The sequence below is a fragment of the Tachysurus fulvidraco genome, chromosome 2, assembly GCF_022655615.1.
Source record: "Tachysurus fulvidraco isolate hzauxx_2018 chromosome 2, HZAU_PFXX_2.0, whole genome shotgun sequence".
NCBI classification, from domain to species: domain Eukaryota; kingdom Metazoa; phylum Chordata; class Actinopteri; order Siluriformes; family Bagridae; genus Tachysurus; species Tachysurus fulvidraco.
In genome coordinates, this window is record NC_062519.1 from 14,142,989 (window position 1) to 14,158,431 (window position 15,443).

General features: G+C 36.8%; 1 protein-coding gene and 1 long non-coding RNA gene across 5 annotated transcripts; one reads left to right on the forward strand and one right to left on the reverse strand.

Moving 5' to 3' along the window:
• Window positions 1-1,248: 1,248 nt before the first annotated feature.
• On the reverse strand, window positions 1,249-4,588 carry LOC113661877 (C-type lectin domain family 4 member E-like). 4 transcript variants are annotated; one of them, XR_003445122.2, is made up of 6 exons: window positions 4,326-4,588; window positions 3,713-3,889; window positions 3,465-3,589; window positions 2,466-2,805; window positions 2,267-2,373; window positions 1,249-2,162 (listed from the first exon to the last, which is right to left on the reverse strand). XR_003445122.2 is itself a non-coding variant. In XM_027176377.2 (5 exons), the coding sequence occupies exons 1-5, from the start codon at window positions 4,462-4,464 to the stop codon at window positions 2,009-2,011; spliced, it is 702 nt and encodes a 233-aa protein (XP_027032178.2). In that variant the 5' UTR covers window positions 4,465-4,580; the 3' UTR covers window positions 1,249-2,008. The 4 variants fall into 4 exon arrangements, 1 of the variants encoding a protein (XP_027032178.2); XR_003445123.2 differs by having other exon boundaries at window positions 2,622-2,805; window positions 4,326-4,587; XR_003445121.2 differs by having other exon boundaries at window positions 2,267-2,805.
• Window positions 2,794-3,437, forward strand: LOC125140770. Its single transcript, XR_007140027.1, has 2 exons — window positions 2,794-2,936; window positions 3,131-3,437. It is a non-coding gene; the product is annotated as an uncharacterized LOC125140770 (long non-coding RNA).
• Window positions 4,589-15,443: the final 10,855 nt, after the last annotated feature.

Consider the following 15,443-nt stretch of genomic DNA (forward strand, 5'->3'; position numbering starts at 1 on the left):
CGATCGCTTATAAAAATCATAGCACACATGTCCTCAATGAGCCGGTCAATTTGACACCTCATTCATAGGTGTCATGCTGCAGCTTTTGTCCTAGACAAAAGCTGCGGCACAAGTTACGCGCAGAAGTTTTGTCCGGCACAATAACAAGAATGTTGCTTTGCAAGCACCATTAATAAATAATAACATACCAAACTAATATGCGTTAAAATTTACATTGAAGCATTTGATTTAAACGTTCTCCATTGTCGATATTTGCAGAGGTGGGAAGTAACGGAGTAAAAATACTTTGTTACTGCACTTAAGTAATTTTTTCTGGTATCAGTACGTTACTCCACTATTTATTTTTCGGACAACTTTTTACTTTTACTCATTACATTTTTACACAAATATCTGTACTTCTTACATTTTCAAAACGGACTCGTTACTTTTAGTATTATTTCTTCTCATTGAGCGCTGTTTCCAGCCTATCATCCTATCATTGTGCGGCTTTTTCACCATGTGACTGGTGTGCTGTATTATTTACTGGCTATCAGACATAGACTAAGGATAGCGGAGCTAATGAGCAGCATGCCTACAAAAGGAATGGCTAATGTTAATTCAGAGGGAGTCACAGATGTTAAAATAACTAACAACGAGGATATTCCTGAACACACATGGCCATATATGAGGGAGATGTTTGAAATAATCGGCGTCAAAAAGGATTCCTGGCGAATGCGTTGCGAATTGTGTCAACCAGGGGCGGTTCTAGCCCTTTATTAGGGTGGCTTCAGCCCCCTGTCTGTAATCTCAGCCACCCTAAAACTATAAGGATCATTTTTACTTTTATAAATAAACAATAAAAATTACATTAAAATGCAGGACATGTCGTCGATGGGAAAGAAAATTACTTATCAGTTTGATCCAAGAGCGATTTTTTTTTACTTTGCTTTTACACGCGTGTGTTGTAGTCTTTCAACTGTCTGCTTTATTTGAACGGAAATCCCAACTCATCGCCGGGCACACACACACACACACACACACACACACACACACACACACACACACACACACACACACACACACACACACACACACACACACACACACACTATAGCCAATACAGAGATGCCAATCAACCTGGGGGAGGAAACTAGAGGAACAGAAGAATCTTTTTCTTAAGATGAAACATTTTGTAATGTAATTTAACATTATGCTTAAATGTTTTACTTTTTCCCACACCAATGCTTTCAAAAAGAAAGCAAAAACCAGACTTGTTATAACTTTTTAATAACAAATTTATTAAAAAGTACAACTACAACATCACATTGACATAAGCATTTAGACCATTTGCTACAACACTTCAAATTTAGTGTGTCCGAGCATCTCTAAAAACAGCTAGTCTTACAGGAATTTGGCAAACGTCCTTATTGAGAGAATCTAATTACAAGGAAACGTAACCCTATAATGCAATTTGTATCATATTTAAATTCTGAGGCCTCTGCACCACCCATATTATCAACAAATATAATATAATAATATTGAATATAATCTGATACTTGTTTTATGCCCCCTGGCGGATTTATTCATGCTCTGCAGTCAAAAGCAGGCCTTTTCCAATATTGCTGCTTTCATGGGCTGACTAGATTAGAATTATTTATTTTTTTTGCAGGGACATCTTTGCTGATTGCATTTATCTTCTCATGTGTCAATAAAGTATAAATATGTACTTTGTTAAAATGTTATCATTTCCAAATTTTGTTTTTAAAATAAGTAATTTGCCATAAACCCCTGGTTATATATAAAAAATCCTGTGTGTTAATGCTTATCAAAACAAAATGTAGATTTTGTTTAAACTTCAATATCTAAAAAAAATTTGAATTTTCTGCCAACTATTACACGTCAGTCTTTACAGTTTTTTTCCACATGACTCGCTGTCTAAATGTAAAAGAATGACTTCATATGTTCAAAACAAACAGTATTATTATCGTTTTAAGAAATGCTCCTATTTCAGCAAGTGAACTTCATATGCTCAGTTAAATATGTTCATCTCACATATCCCAACTCCAGAGAAGCCACAGTTATAATCATTCCAGGTTAAGATGACGGACCTAGCCAATCTAAAGTTTATTATAACACAGTCCTCATTTCTTGCAACATCGTTTGGTTCTCCGACCCACCAGAACCTGAAAACACAAAGAGAGTCAGAATGTCTGTTTTTTCACACCGGAAGCTTCAGACTAAGAGAAAAACTGCATCATGGGTAATTTTCAGTTCAGTGATGTCTTACTCAGTGGTCAGTGGTGAACCGTCCACCCATTTAAATGTCCCCTCTGTGACTATGTCAGTCAGACCAATCCAAGCGTGAGACCCATTGGAGTATTTACTGATGAACGCCTGTAATCATTGCAGATCAAAATGAATATAGAATATATTATTGTTTAATATAAATGTTTTAAATGTGAAAAAACAGGGCAGTTATTTAGGACCTCTCAGGAGACCTCTCAGCTGACCGAACTGAGGTTATTCCCTCTGCAGGCTATAGTTCGGTCAGCTGCTGAGGGCCCCAGGGCTGCTGCTGCACCAGTAGAGAGTGGAGAGTGAGCCCCAGTGGAGAGTGCACCAGTGGAGAGTGAGCCCCAAACCTGCAGCCTGCAGCCCAGAAGCCCACTGGAGCAGCTGCAACACCGGAGCCCTTCTCAGCTGAACCGGTTGTGAAGAAGTCATGCTCAGGTGAACCACAGTGGGAGAAGCTGTGTTTGGCTGAACTGGACCAAGAAAGACCATGCTTAACTTAGATAAGTGGATTAGACTCAGTGCTGGAGCTTCCTGTGGTGACAGAGGAAGGTACATAAGTTCAGAGCAACTGCCTGGATACACCGGCCACTATACCAGTGCAGGGGGAGACGGGAGACGTGGAGATGGTGGATGGCACTTTACCAACAAAAACGAAAAGCAAGGTAAGGGACAAGGAAAGCAACATACAAAAGAGAATCGTATAGTGATGATTGTGTGTCAGACAAACGTTGTTTTCAGTGCTGAGGACATTAAATGGCCCCTAAATGGCAGAATATTGTGCCAATAGTGGAGTTGTGAAACATTTTAGAAAAGGAAGAGCTTTCATCAATGTGGATATTCTTCTTCCCTCTTTCAGAAACCACAGCTTCTGCACAGATCTAAGCATGACTGACGGACATCTCATCATGAATGACAGATCATAAGTTACTTAATCCTAGCAAATCTGGGCTGTTGGAAATCAAAAAATCAAAGCACCATTAACCAAAAAGCCACTGACCTAGATTGGAAGATTTTACATGTTTGGCACAGTGTGAAGTTATGAGACCTGTTTTAACCTGATTTATTGAAATATTTTAATACGTATTTATTGAGTGCCCGAGTCACCCCCGTTTTGCTTATATATAATGTGACGTACATTTGATGTAAATAAAGGGTTGTAAAAAGAAAAAAAAATTCTCTCTCTCTCTCACCTGTTCCTCTCTACTGTCTACGATCACCAGATCAGATCCTCTCTTTATACAGTCCGCTCTGCTCTCAGTCCAGTTCTTCTTTTGAGTAGAAATGTAATAAATACTCTGTCTGAAAACTCTCCATCCTAGTACAGATCATTTCATTTATAATTAACTCACTTGAATTAAATGATTTTAAAACCATAATAAGGTAAACATAGTGCTTCAGGTGTGAGTGTAAATTCTACACATGTACAATATTCTCTTACCAGATTTTAACAGCACACGGTGCAGTGCAGATCTCTCCTGCTCTAACTGGTTATGTTCTCTAGACAGGATGTTGTATTTGACCCACAGCACAGTGACGCCAGCCAGCAGGAGGACACACATCAGCACCGCACACACTGCAGTCAGTCTGTAACAGTTTCTTCCAGCAGTGTTGAGTTCTAAGGGAAATTTAAAAAAAAAATAAATATCTGATATTATAAAGCAGAAGTAAAAAAAAAAAAAAAGGGAAAAGCTTAAGAACCAGGAACATAATGAGGTTTAGATCCTGAAGTATTGCTTCATACTTTTTGTGTTATTTACACACAGTGGACATGAAGCACTTTAGAATGAAGCAATGCTTTTGGATCTAAAACTCTGTTTCTGGTTCTCAAAACTTCTGGTTCTCAAACCTTTTGCAGCTTAGGGACCGATTATTATTATTAATGCAGTATAAATTACGAATATTCTAATATTTATATTCAGAAAAACAGAAACAGTGGATTTTACACACCCATACAACAAAAAATGTAAAGTACATTACACTCTAACTCCTTGTTTCACTCCCTTCCTCTCACCTCATGTGTGTTTATTAGACCAAATTTACATCTTCTCTACCTGTGTGTTGAAATTGTCCGTGACTCTTTGTTTTGATGTCCTCAGTTTCGATGTTTTCATAATCGGTTATGATTGTATAGTTGACCACCGTCATGTCCTCGTTGTCTCTCTTCGTCTCCTCCATGCAGAAACAAAACATTTTTAAAATCTAATCTCGTCACTAAAACTCTGAGAGCACTCACGTACTGCTGTACTTCTTTACTCAAGTGTGTCGTGTGTGCTATGAAATTGAATTACCATGCTGCTGCAATTTAAGGAAGTGAAGCGTTTAGACACACATAGAAAAAAACAAAAGAACACAATGTACTACTACTACTACTACTACTACTACTACTACTACTACTACTACTAATACAAACATGATTTCCTGTACAATAAGGACAAAAAATAACAAGTGTTTATGAGCAGATTGTGAATAAGAAAGCTGGTATAAATAAATAAGTAGTAAGTCTTTACGATTACATAGAAGGTTCCAGAAGCTTCAAATCTATGTGTCTGATTGAGGCTAATAAACAATCTGCAGTTTTTGCTCTGCTTTCAGTAACATCAATAGCTAATTAGTGTTAATTTCGTCAGACGAGACGAGAGGAAATATGTTCGTCAACAACCTTTTTTTTTCATGACTAAGACAAGACGATGACAAGACTGCACCGCTGTCCAAAATCGCTGACTAAGTCTAAATTAGCATGCGTTATTGTTGACGAAAAAAGACGAGGCGAAAATGTTTTGTATAAAATAAAAAAATCACTCTTCATTTTTGTCCACAATTGTCTCTGCTTTTTCATCAGCTGTTACATCTTTAAAATATTAAATATAGAGTAGAGATAGAGATAGATATATATCTCTAAATATAGAGATAGAGTTTGCGGCTTTGTGCTGTTGCTCAAGTTTCAGGTCTCATACGCCTGTTGGTGCAACACGAAACTGCAGAACACACAACACCCAAAGCAAACACGAGACATGCTAGGTTGAAGGAAGAGGCTTGAGATTTAGTTTGAGATTTAGTTTGAGATATGTGAAACACCTTTTTTTTTACTGATGTTTATCAGTAATATTCTAAGTAATAATGTGCTATTTTGAAAAAAGACTACAATTTTTTGACTAAAACTAAACTAAAATTAAAAGACTTTTAGTCGACTAAAACTTGACTGAGATACATTGAGTTTTCTCTTGACTAAAACTAGACTAAAATCACGAGTCTTTTAGTTGACTAAAACTTGACTAACAAAAAAAGATATGTGAATGACTAAATATGACTGAAACTAACAAGGACATTTGGCACAAGACTAAGACTAAGACTAAATTAAAAATAGGTGACGAAATTAACACTATAGCTAATTAATAAACTTGGCTGGTGAGGGTGAGGATTAGCACTTATGAAGTATTGATGAATTCACAGTAACTTCTAACAGGACTGGTGGTATTACCTGACTAGAGAATCAATCCTTATGAACTCGCCACCATCCTCGCTTAATTGTGCGCTCGCTTGTTTGTAGAAACAGTCGCTTGTGTTAAGAACGAAGAGCCGATCAGGGCCAAACATTTCCTTTCTGAGAAGCATGAATGCTGTTGTAACTTGTACAATATGTGGCACTTTGTGTGTCAGATGTTACACTTAAAATCAATAGAGTAAATGCTCGGTTTCAGTTCAGGGGCAAAGCATCTGTTTTGAGAACAAAATGCACCTGCGTTATTTTAATACCTGCTACTTATAACTTGAGGGAACAAGCAGATGTGTTCAAACACTGTGGCATTGTGCAGTACGCGGTTGAATATAATCCTGCCAATGTATTCTTGATATTTATTCTGTAAAACCATGCAGTGTTGTGACAGCAGTACTACACTGTACTATATATTTCCTTGAGTCTTAAACTTGCTGATTTTATGTGTTGAAAGTTTGATGTGTGTGTGTGTGTGTGTGTGTGTGTGTGTGTGTGTATGTGTGTGTGTGTGTGTGTGTGTGTGTGTGTGTGTGTGTGATCTGATCTTTACATGGCACTAAATGCTCATTCAAGCTTTAGTAATTCAATTAATTAAGTTTTTTTGGTCTGTTTTATAAACATTTTCCATTTTAAGTGCTACGTATTTAAGAATAGAGTCTAAACACAGATGCATTTTACAATAACGATTGCATAATTACAGTAATCAATAAAAAAAAAGATTAATTTCTAAAGATTAATAATTTGCTTTTGATTATTGTGTGTAATGCAATACTTTAAACCTGCAGGCAGTGGATAAAACTTTATTTATAAATCATCAGAGATCTGCATCATTCTATCCTCAACAAATTCTTCCTCACTTCATCGTCTTCTTAAATGCCTTCCATTCTCTCTCTCTCTCTCTCTCTCTCTCTCTCTCTCTCTCTCTCTCTCTCTCTCTCTCTCTCTCTCTCTCTCTCTCTCTCTCTCCCCCTCTCTCTCTCTCTAATCGCTCATGACAAATCTGTCTCTGTCTGCAGAACATCATAATCAAATTGTTTCAAAGGTCATTTAACATCGCCCCTCAAGGCAAAGTCTAAAACCCAGCCCCCTGCGGCAGAGGCTCCACACACAATTTATGTGTCAGTGATGAACAGATGAATGAAGTATTTATTCTGAAAATGAACTCTGCATGATACTTCATCTGCAGATGCTGCCCTTTTCCATTCAGGCTTTCCATATCAGGAAAATTGTAGCTGCTGGTAACCGATTAAGATAGCATACTGAAATGATCGCGGATATTTATGTGACAGAAGGACAAATCAGACAAATTTGTCTGTAATTTCTTCCATACCTTGAAATCAGAGAAGCAGAGAAGCATTTATTTATTATTATCAGCACAAACATTCTGTCTGAGTAACAACAAATAGTTAGTGACTTTGTAAGGAATTAGATTTATTTTATAATTAGTGGCATTGTTTTATTTTTTTGTTTGTTTCTTTAGGTTATTGGCACTCTCAGTGGTTATTATGTTTCAATAGAAAAACCCAATCAGATTATTTCAAATGAAATTAGCCCGATGCCTCCGATGCATCATCTCACCCCAATAAGCTTTATTCCTGACGCTTTGATTAATCATTTAATTATGTGCATATTGATATTCCGATCCTTCATACGCTAATGAAAACAAAAACAAATGCACCGATACTCATTTGTAAACCAGGGATCCACTTAAGCATTCAGGGACAAGACACTGATCCTTGCATATTTATGGAACAGTGCAATTAGTTTATTAGTTATTGTTTTAGATGCTGAGTCATTTTAGTGTCAATTAATGCAACTGACAATTTAACTTATAACAACTTTTTTTTAACAACTTATGGAAAGTGTATAATTGAATAGTTATGGAAAAAATGTTGTATTTTAACAGCCAGTTTTACCTCATTCATAGAACTAATGTTAATTATCTTCATACTTATTTTATGCGCATATTCATGAAATACATTTTCCAGTGACAGCACCAAGGGACGACTTCTTGTTTCCGTGCCTTTTTAAAGTAATTTTCTACATAAATTTCTCAATAATTGGTACTACTCTGTCCTTCCATTTACTTTGTATTTATGGGGGGGAAAAACACATGCTACATCTTGTCATTTGTTAGACTGCCATTAAAGAAAATCAGTGCTGCAGTCTAACAAAGTCTGCAGTCCAGTGGTTTGACACCTTTTCCTCACTGATCTCTCACCCAGACCACACAAAACGAAGTGAAATGAAGAGAGAGAGAGAAAGAGAGAGAGAGAGAGAGAGAGAGAGAGAGAGAGAGAGAGAGAGAGAGAGAGAGAGAGAGAGAGAGAGAGAGAGTGTCCTGAGAGAATGCAGCTTGTTTTCAGTTAATCTTGAGGCATCCCTGAAATGAAAGTGAACAAAAGAAGCCAATTTGTCTGCTTGGCTACAGCTGAAAAAATGTACTTGGCTCACCTGCTTAATCAGACCAAGAGCCAGAAGTGGAGCCTAGAGGAATCACATGAGTTTGCTCTAGACTGGAAAAGATGTGCGGTGAGGCTTACAATCAAGAGTGCTTGAATTCTCGAGTAGCGCTCCTGGGCAAATGATTGGTACTCGTTTCCTGGCACCTGTCACCTCCGCATGCTCCTGGACAGCTCAGTAATTTGCAGCATCGTCAGTCAGCTCAGGATCCTGACCAACAGCCAACTTTCTACATTACACCTATGCACTCTATGTAGCAATTTATACATTATTCAGTTTGTCACTAAAGGGGTTTTCAGAACTTCAGAAAAGAGTTAGCAAATTCTGAAGTGCTGCTAATCCAAAGAACCCTTTGTTGATCTGGAGCTATCTTTTAACCCTAAATTTTATTCTTGTTAATCTACACACAGATAGATGTGTGCAAAGGTATGAAAAAGGAAAAACTGTAACATCACATGTACATAAGTATTAAGTACACCCAAATACAGGCCCTTAGCAAAAAGACTTAGCTCAGGTGGCTTCCATTTCTCTTGATCGATGCCTCTTGACCTTGACTCCAGTCCACCTGTGGTAAATTAAATAGATTGGACATGATTTGGAAAGGCACACACCTCTTTATAGAAGCCCTCACAGCTTACAATGCATATCAAAAATAAAATAAGCCATGAGGTCAAAGAACTGCCTACAGAGCTCAGAGACAGGGTTGTTGCAAGGCACAGATCTGGGAAGGCTACAAAAAATTATGCTGCACTGAAGATTTGCAAAAGCACAGCGGCCTCAATAATTCTCAAATGGAAGACGAGATGGCCAAGAACCTACAGTATGGTCACTCTGACTGAGCACCGGAGATCCTGTGTGGAGTTGGAACAAAGTTCCAGAAGGTCAATCATCACTGCAGCCCTCCACCGATCTGAGCTTTATAGCAAAGTGGCTATACGGAAGCCTCTCTTCACTGCAAAAGACTCAAATGCCTGTTTGGAGTTTGCAAAAAAAAAAAAAAGCACCTGAAGGACCCTCATACTGTGAGGAACAAGATTCTCTGATCTGATAAAACCATGATTGAACTGTTTGGCCCGAATGGAGCAAAGATTTCCCCAATAAAAACCTGTTCAACAATGCTTAGGACCTCAGACTTGACAAACGGTTCAACTTCCAACATGGAAAGACCCTAAGCACACAGACAAGACAACACAGGAGTGGCTTAGGGGCGACTCTGTGAATGTCCTAGAGTGTCCTAGAGCCCTAATTGAACCCTATCGAAAGTCCCAAAAAGTCTTCAACTATTTTTAGAATTCTATTTTCATGTTGTTATTTATGTGCACTGAGTGTAGATTAATGAGGTAAAAAAAACTGAATTTGAAGGATTGTAGTCTAAATACTTTGAGTCTAAATACTTAAACTATATATATGAAATTTGCTTCATAGTATTTTAGTACAGGAAATTCCGCTATCCCACAGGAATTGCTAGTGACATGAACACCTTTATTATCCATAATGATTTCTTGGTTTTTCCATTAAAGGTTCCATATAGAACCCTGTCATTAATGACACTGTTAAGAAGCTAAGAAGCCTATGGGCCTATTATGTATTGTTTTACAGTGTATGATTTGTGTTTGTTTGGATATGTATACATTCAAACAATGATAGTGTGAATAATGTCATTTTACTGCCTCATTTATACTTGGTAATTGCCATTAGGAGTCCTAGAAGAGTTAATAATAAATATATACGTTTCCTGGAAATAAAGACGGTTACATTGATACTGCAAGCACAATAAGCAATTTGAGATAATGAAAATGCTAAATAAAACAAATGAAGCAAATCATCAATAAAAAACAAACAAAGCAAATAAAGAATGCGTTTTTTTTAAAGACTCACTTCGGTTAATAATTTGCAAGCGCTTGAAACGATCACAATCTTCCGAGTGTCGTTATTTCTGGGAACTTCTCAGCGGTCTAAAGTAATCAATACACTCATTACAACTGAGGAGACACAGTCTTTATAAGAATAAAAATGGAAACAAATTGTATTAATAACACAGAAGAAAGCTAAAAACATCATTGAGAAGTCCTCTTACCAAAGAACACATAATTGTTCAATTAACCTTAGCATCCTAACAAAGCTATATGTTTTACACAAGCAAAGCTAACTGTGGACTTAATAGTACCTGTTATTTAGCCTGGTCAGCTTGAGTTTTTGTAAATTTGCAATTGTAAGACCATACAGCTCTCCAGCATCTGAAATGGATATTGATTTTAATCCTAAGCTAGAAAGTATCGATTATTACCAGCCTTGCTTTGTCACAGTAAGAGGAGAGAGAGAGAGAGAAAAAAAAATTAAAGTAAATATGAACTAAAAGTAACTTTGAAGATAAGGAAGCCACCTATGAATTTAATTACCATTATTTCATTAAGACTAATCTTATGAAACGCCTCTGCATATTTGTGTTCGGCAAAAAGATAAGGATTTTTTTTTGTCGTGTATTGACTCTCGACGCCTACTTTGATGGCCAAAATGTACCAATTTTCCATTTCATAAATCTGTTCCTTCAGTTGAAAGAAATTTAATTTGCAACAAAATTGCCTCTGCCACTTATACAACCCTTGTAGACAACTCTCTCTCTCTCTCTCTCTCTCTCTCTCTCTCTCTCTCTCTCTCTCTCTCTCTCTTGACTCTACTCATCCTACTTCATTTTATTTAATCCAATCTCTATGTCATTTCTGTCTAAACTAACCATATGCATTTATAAAGCATTATAGATAGGTGTAAATTAAATGTCAGACCCTTTATTAATTGTTTGGGAATCTTTTTTCCTTTTACTGAGTTTTTTTCTATGTCCTACTGTGGATTCTAAATGTCTGTTACCGATTATTAAAAGAAAAAAAATAATAAATGAAACAACAAATCAGAATATCTTAATCCCTCTCCACTGCTTTTCTCTTTGTACCCATCCCGAGGCATCCAGACATTTTACCAGCTCTCAACGTCCTCTGTGGGACAAAGCCTTTGGACGTCCACTGAGCCGAGGCCGACTCTAAGAATCCTGAGACATCTCCAGTTAGACTCTGTGATACTAAGGAGATCTGAAGTCCATGATCCTTACACCAATACAACATTTATCTGACTGTATATTACAATCACACCCCCAGTGTCACCCATATGAGGATGGGTTCCCCCTTGAGTCCGGTTACTCTCAAGGTTTCTTCCTTTACCAATTTAAGGGAGTTTTTCCTTGCCACTGCTGCCTGAGTCACCTCAGAATTGCTCATAGGGGGATAAATACATACACATTGTGAACTATATATATCTAATAATAATCTTGAATTTTTTATTCTGTTAATTCTTTTTCTTTTATTATTTGTTATTTCTTTTATTATTCGTTATGTTTACCTTCTGCTCTATGTTTATGTTCTGTAAAGCTGCTTTGAGACAATGTCTATTGTAAAAAGCGCTATACAAATAAACTTGAATTGAATTGAATTGAATTGAAAAACACCAGTAAAGAAAATAAAAGAAATCCCAATAACAGTGCCTTTTCTCCTAATGCCATAGTTCTCATGATAATCACTGAAGCAGTGTCTCAAAACAGATTCTATTATAAGGAAAACCTTTTGTTGACTCATATATACTTGGACTACTCCATATCCACCCTGTCACTATTTTGTCACTAATTTGCGAAGAAGAAATCAACTTTAAGCTCCTGAATTCATTCAAGAACATGCGTATGTTAGTACAGCAATGACTAAACTTCATTACCGGAAGATTTAACACACACTTTGTTTAGTAGGCACCATATGAATTATTATGAAATCGTTTTTTGTGAGTTTTGCCTTTTATGGAGTTTTGTGATGGAAAAGTGCTTGAACAATCAGAACTTTTGTAAAGTTGTTAGGACTGTTTAGTGTGCTGTGACCTACGAAAACAGCAATACTTAATACCTCTGCATGCTGATTGTTGAGTACAAACCATATATCATTTTACCATATCACCACTTTTCACTTGAATATTGTAGATTTAAGAACTTTCACTACTTAAATAGTAGTTGATACATGACCATGATGCAAACGATGTGGTGCTTTAACATTATGATAATAATCAGAGTCTAGTTAGGGCTACTGCGTATTTCTAAACACATAATAAGCATACTAATGACTGAAAATGGTGGGCTTAATGATGGCTCTGTGAATTAGAACACACCTCAGCGTTATCTCTGGAAACCTAGCATTTCATCAGGTAAATACTATGTTACCGACTATACTATGTTACCTTTACCAGGCTCAGAAAATTACCCTTTTCAGCTTGAATATCCAGGCTTGCGAAAGTGTGAAATGGGAGGAAGGATGTGTGGGAGGATGAGAGAAAGACAGAGAGAAAGAGCATAACCTTGATAAAGAGCAGTGAAAAATATATAAAAAAAAGCATGCAAATTACATGCTGTTTAAAAAGAGACCATATGTGCCTTCATTTATTAAAACAAATTCCATCCATATGCGCTTTAATAATGATCATGAACAGTCCACGATTATTCAAACTCAGGCTGTCTTCCAAGTCTTCGAAGCTAAACATCCAGGTGGAATGTTTAAAAGATTAATTACAACTATAAATCCGGCAATTACGAACAATAGCGACTGTGCAGCACTGCGACGGATTGAGATACAGCTGAAATGGTAGGACAACTATTTGAGATATCTAAGTGTATAAGTAAGATTGGATTTATTTACAAGTAAATACAGTGTGCTTAAAGATATCTAAAGATTTTGCCAGAGTTTGAACAGCTACACACACACACACACACACACACACACACACACACACACACACACACACACACACACACACACACACACACACACACACACACACAAATTCATACTTATTCGCACAAAAAAAAAATCCCTTACAGAACACAGATCATTTATTTGTTAAATGTTAAATAGATTTTTTTCCACACACAGATGTTCAAAGATAATTAGCTCAGTCACACCTAAATAGCACCCCATCCAATTATTCTCTCTGCTCAGTTTTCTACCTTCACACTCCTCCGGTTATGATCATTTAGAAAAAAATGCCCTAAAGGACTGTAAATCAAAAGAAGAACTGGAAGTGTTTGTAACCAGCACCGGTTAATTAGATTAGATTATCAAACTTTTTTCCTTTCTTTCTTATCCTTTTAAAGCTGCCTTTCGAGCTTGCCTTTTAAAACGATTGCTTATCATGCTGTACAAGACGATCTCATCTTACCTACAGCAGATTCTACATTCAGAAAACCTGCTGTTGATCTCATGAACTATATCAACAGGGTAAACCAGCTTAACACTTTTTAATGCAGAGCAATTCTGCTATGTCCCTACAGAGACACTAATATCAATTGTTTAGACCTTTGACATAGCAAAATGTCATCAATTTCTCCACTCACTAAAAAGAATTGACTGTATTATAGCAGCGATTCTGCAAAACAATAAAGTAAAGCTGCAGCACGGTTGCATTGAGCTGTAGTACGTGGTTAAAAGCAGGAAGTCACCATTTAAACCAGGTTTTCCATGCTGCAAAGTGTCAACATGATAAATCAAGCCTTTACAAACGTGCTATGCTTCTCAGGGCTAATGTTCTCACAAATTGTTTTCAAATAATTAATGCAGACCAGGCTGTCATGAATAAAAACCGTGTATGGTCATCTATAAATTCACTCCTAACAAACTAATTATGGAAATGTGTTTATAGAGTATGTCTAGCTCAGCAATACTAGCAGAAGAAAATAAGCTTCATACAGAGAACTGAATCGATCATACTACAAAAAAGCTTATTGTAAACATTTAAACACATTAGGAGTCGTTTATCAAGGTCGAACAGATTTCTTTGCGAAATCAGACGCACGAGCGTTAACGCCAATGTGGCGTGAGAATTCAAACTGAACCTGAAACGATAGGCTTTAAAAAAAGAGAAAATTCTTTTATATGATGATAATTATGAACTCTGAATCAGGAAGATCTTGCAAATTTATCCAACAAGTATTATGAACAATATCCTGACCTCTTCCTCTTTAAGACTAATAACCGTGGCATGATTGTTTAGCATTGGCTCTCAGCTGTGAAATATGCAGAAATTAAAGATGATTATCACTTCTATTAAATTAGGTGTCAAGCTAAAAAGAAAACAAAGACTCGCCCCTCATTTAACATTAATATGTAAATACTGTGAACTTATTGTGAACTCATATTTTTCCTACTCCTTCTGAACTCAGTGATTTTAACATATGAACATATTAAAACCTGTTCTGTTTCTCTTTGTTCCCAGACTTGCGTTGATGTGAACTTTGTGATCTGTAATTTTTTTTTGGTAATGGATTTGCAGTTGCAGAGGTGCCAAATACGATACATGGTGAACAGCTCTAGAAACCACGCATCTTTTTTAAATCCACCTTTATTTTTGGATAAGATTCAGACAAACACTTAATATTCATACATGACCTCGAGCAGAAGTTTCGTCTGCTTGTCATTCCACAAATATGAGTTGTGTTTGTCACCTGATGGTTTTTCCATATGTTGCATCTCCACCTCTCCACACACAGGTTGTTAGCACCTATTTTTGAAGTGTGACATAAAAATTTATTTCTGTCACTGAGGTGGCATCTTCAAGCTGGTTTTCAATCAGCTTTCCTGCGGATGAACATATTTTCAAAAACGCTAAGCATGTGGACAGTTTTGTCTCCTATCCTGTATCTATACAGCAGGTCACAGAAAGAAATATTTAGCTTGCTCTCTCTTTTCTCTCTCTCTCTCTCTCTCTCTCTCTCTCTCTCTCTCTCTCTCTCTCTCTCTCTCTCTCTCTCTCTCTCTCTCTCTTGTGTACAACTCTGACATCATAAAATCTTTCCATATTCGGACCATTAGTTTTTATCGGAAGCTGTATAAAGGCATAAATGGGGAAGGGGACAGCTGCAGTGGTTATAGACATGGACAAATGAGCTATGGAGATTTATCCATTATCTGGTTGTAGAATAGAGTCATTAAACTCCACAATGACTGGTGCTAGGTTTAAAACCCCACCGATTCCTCATGTTTTTGGGCATGACTACCACCTTTTCCATATTAAACGCACTCAAAAACATTCTCACTAGTGCTAATGTGTAAAAAATTCACATTTAGTGCATTTGAAGGACTCTATATTAACATTTCACTTAGTTCTATTAATGATGTATCCTCATGCTAGGTCA

Bases quoted from the DNA above. Each gene is read 5' to 3' on its own strand.
- LOC113661877 (XM_027176377.2), bottom strand. From the start codon at position 4,464: ATGTTTTGTTTCTGCATGGAGGAGACGAAGAGAGACAACGAGGACATG. The intron at 3,590-3,712 runs GTAAGAGAATAT...GATCTGTACTAG, and splicing joins CCGTGTGCTGTTAAAATCTG to GATGGAGAGTTTTCAGACAG. The intron at 2,374-3,464 runs GTGAGAGAGAGA...CAATGATTACAG, and splicing joins TAGACAGTAGAGAGGAACAG to GCGTTCATCAGTAAATACTC.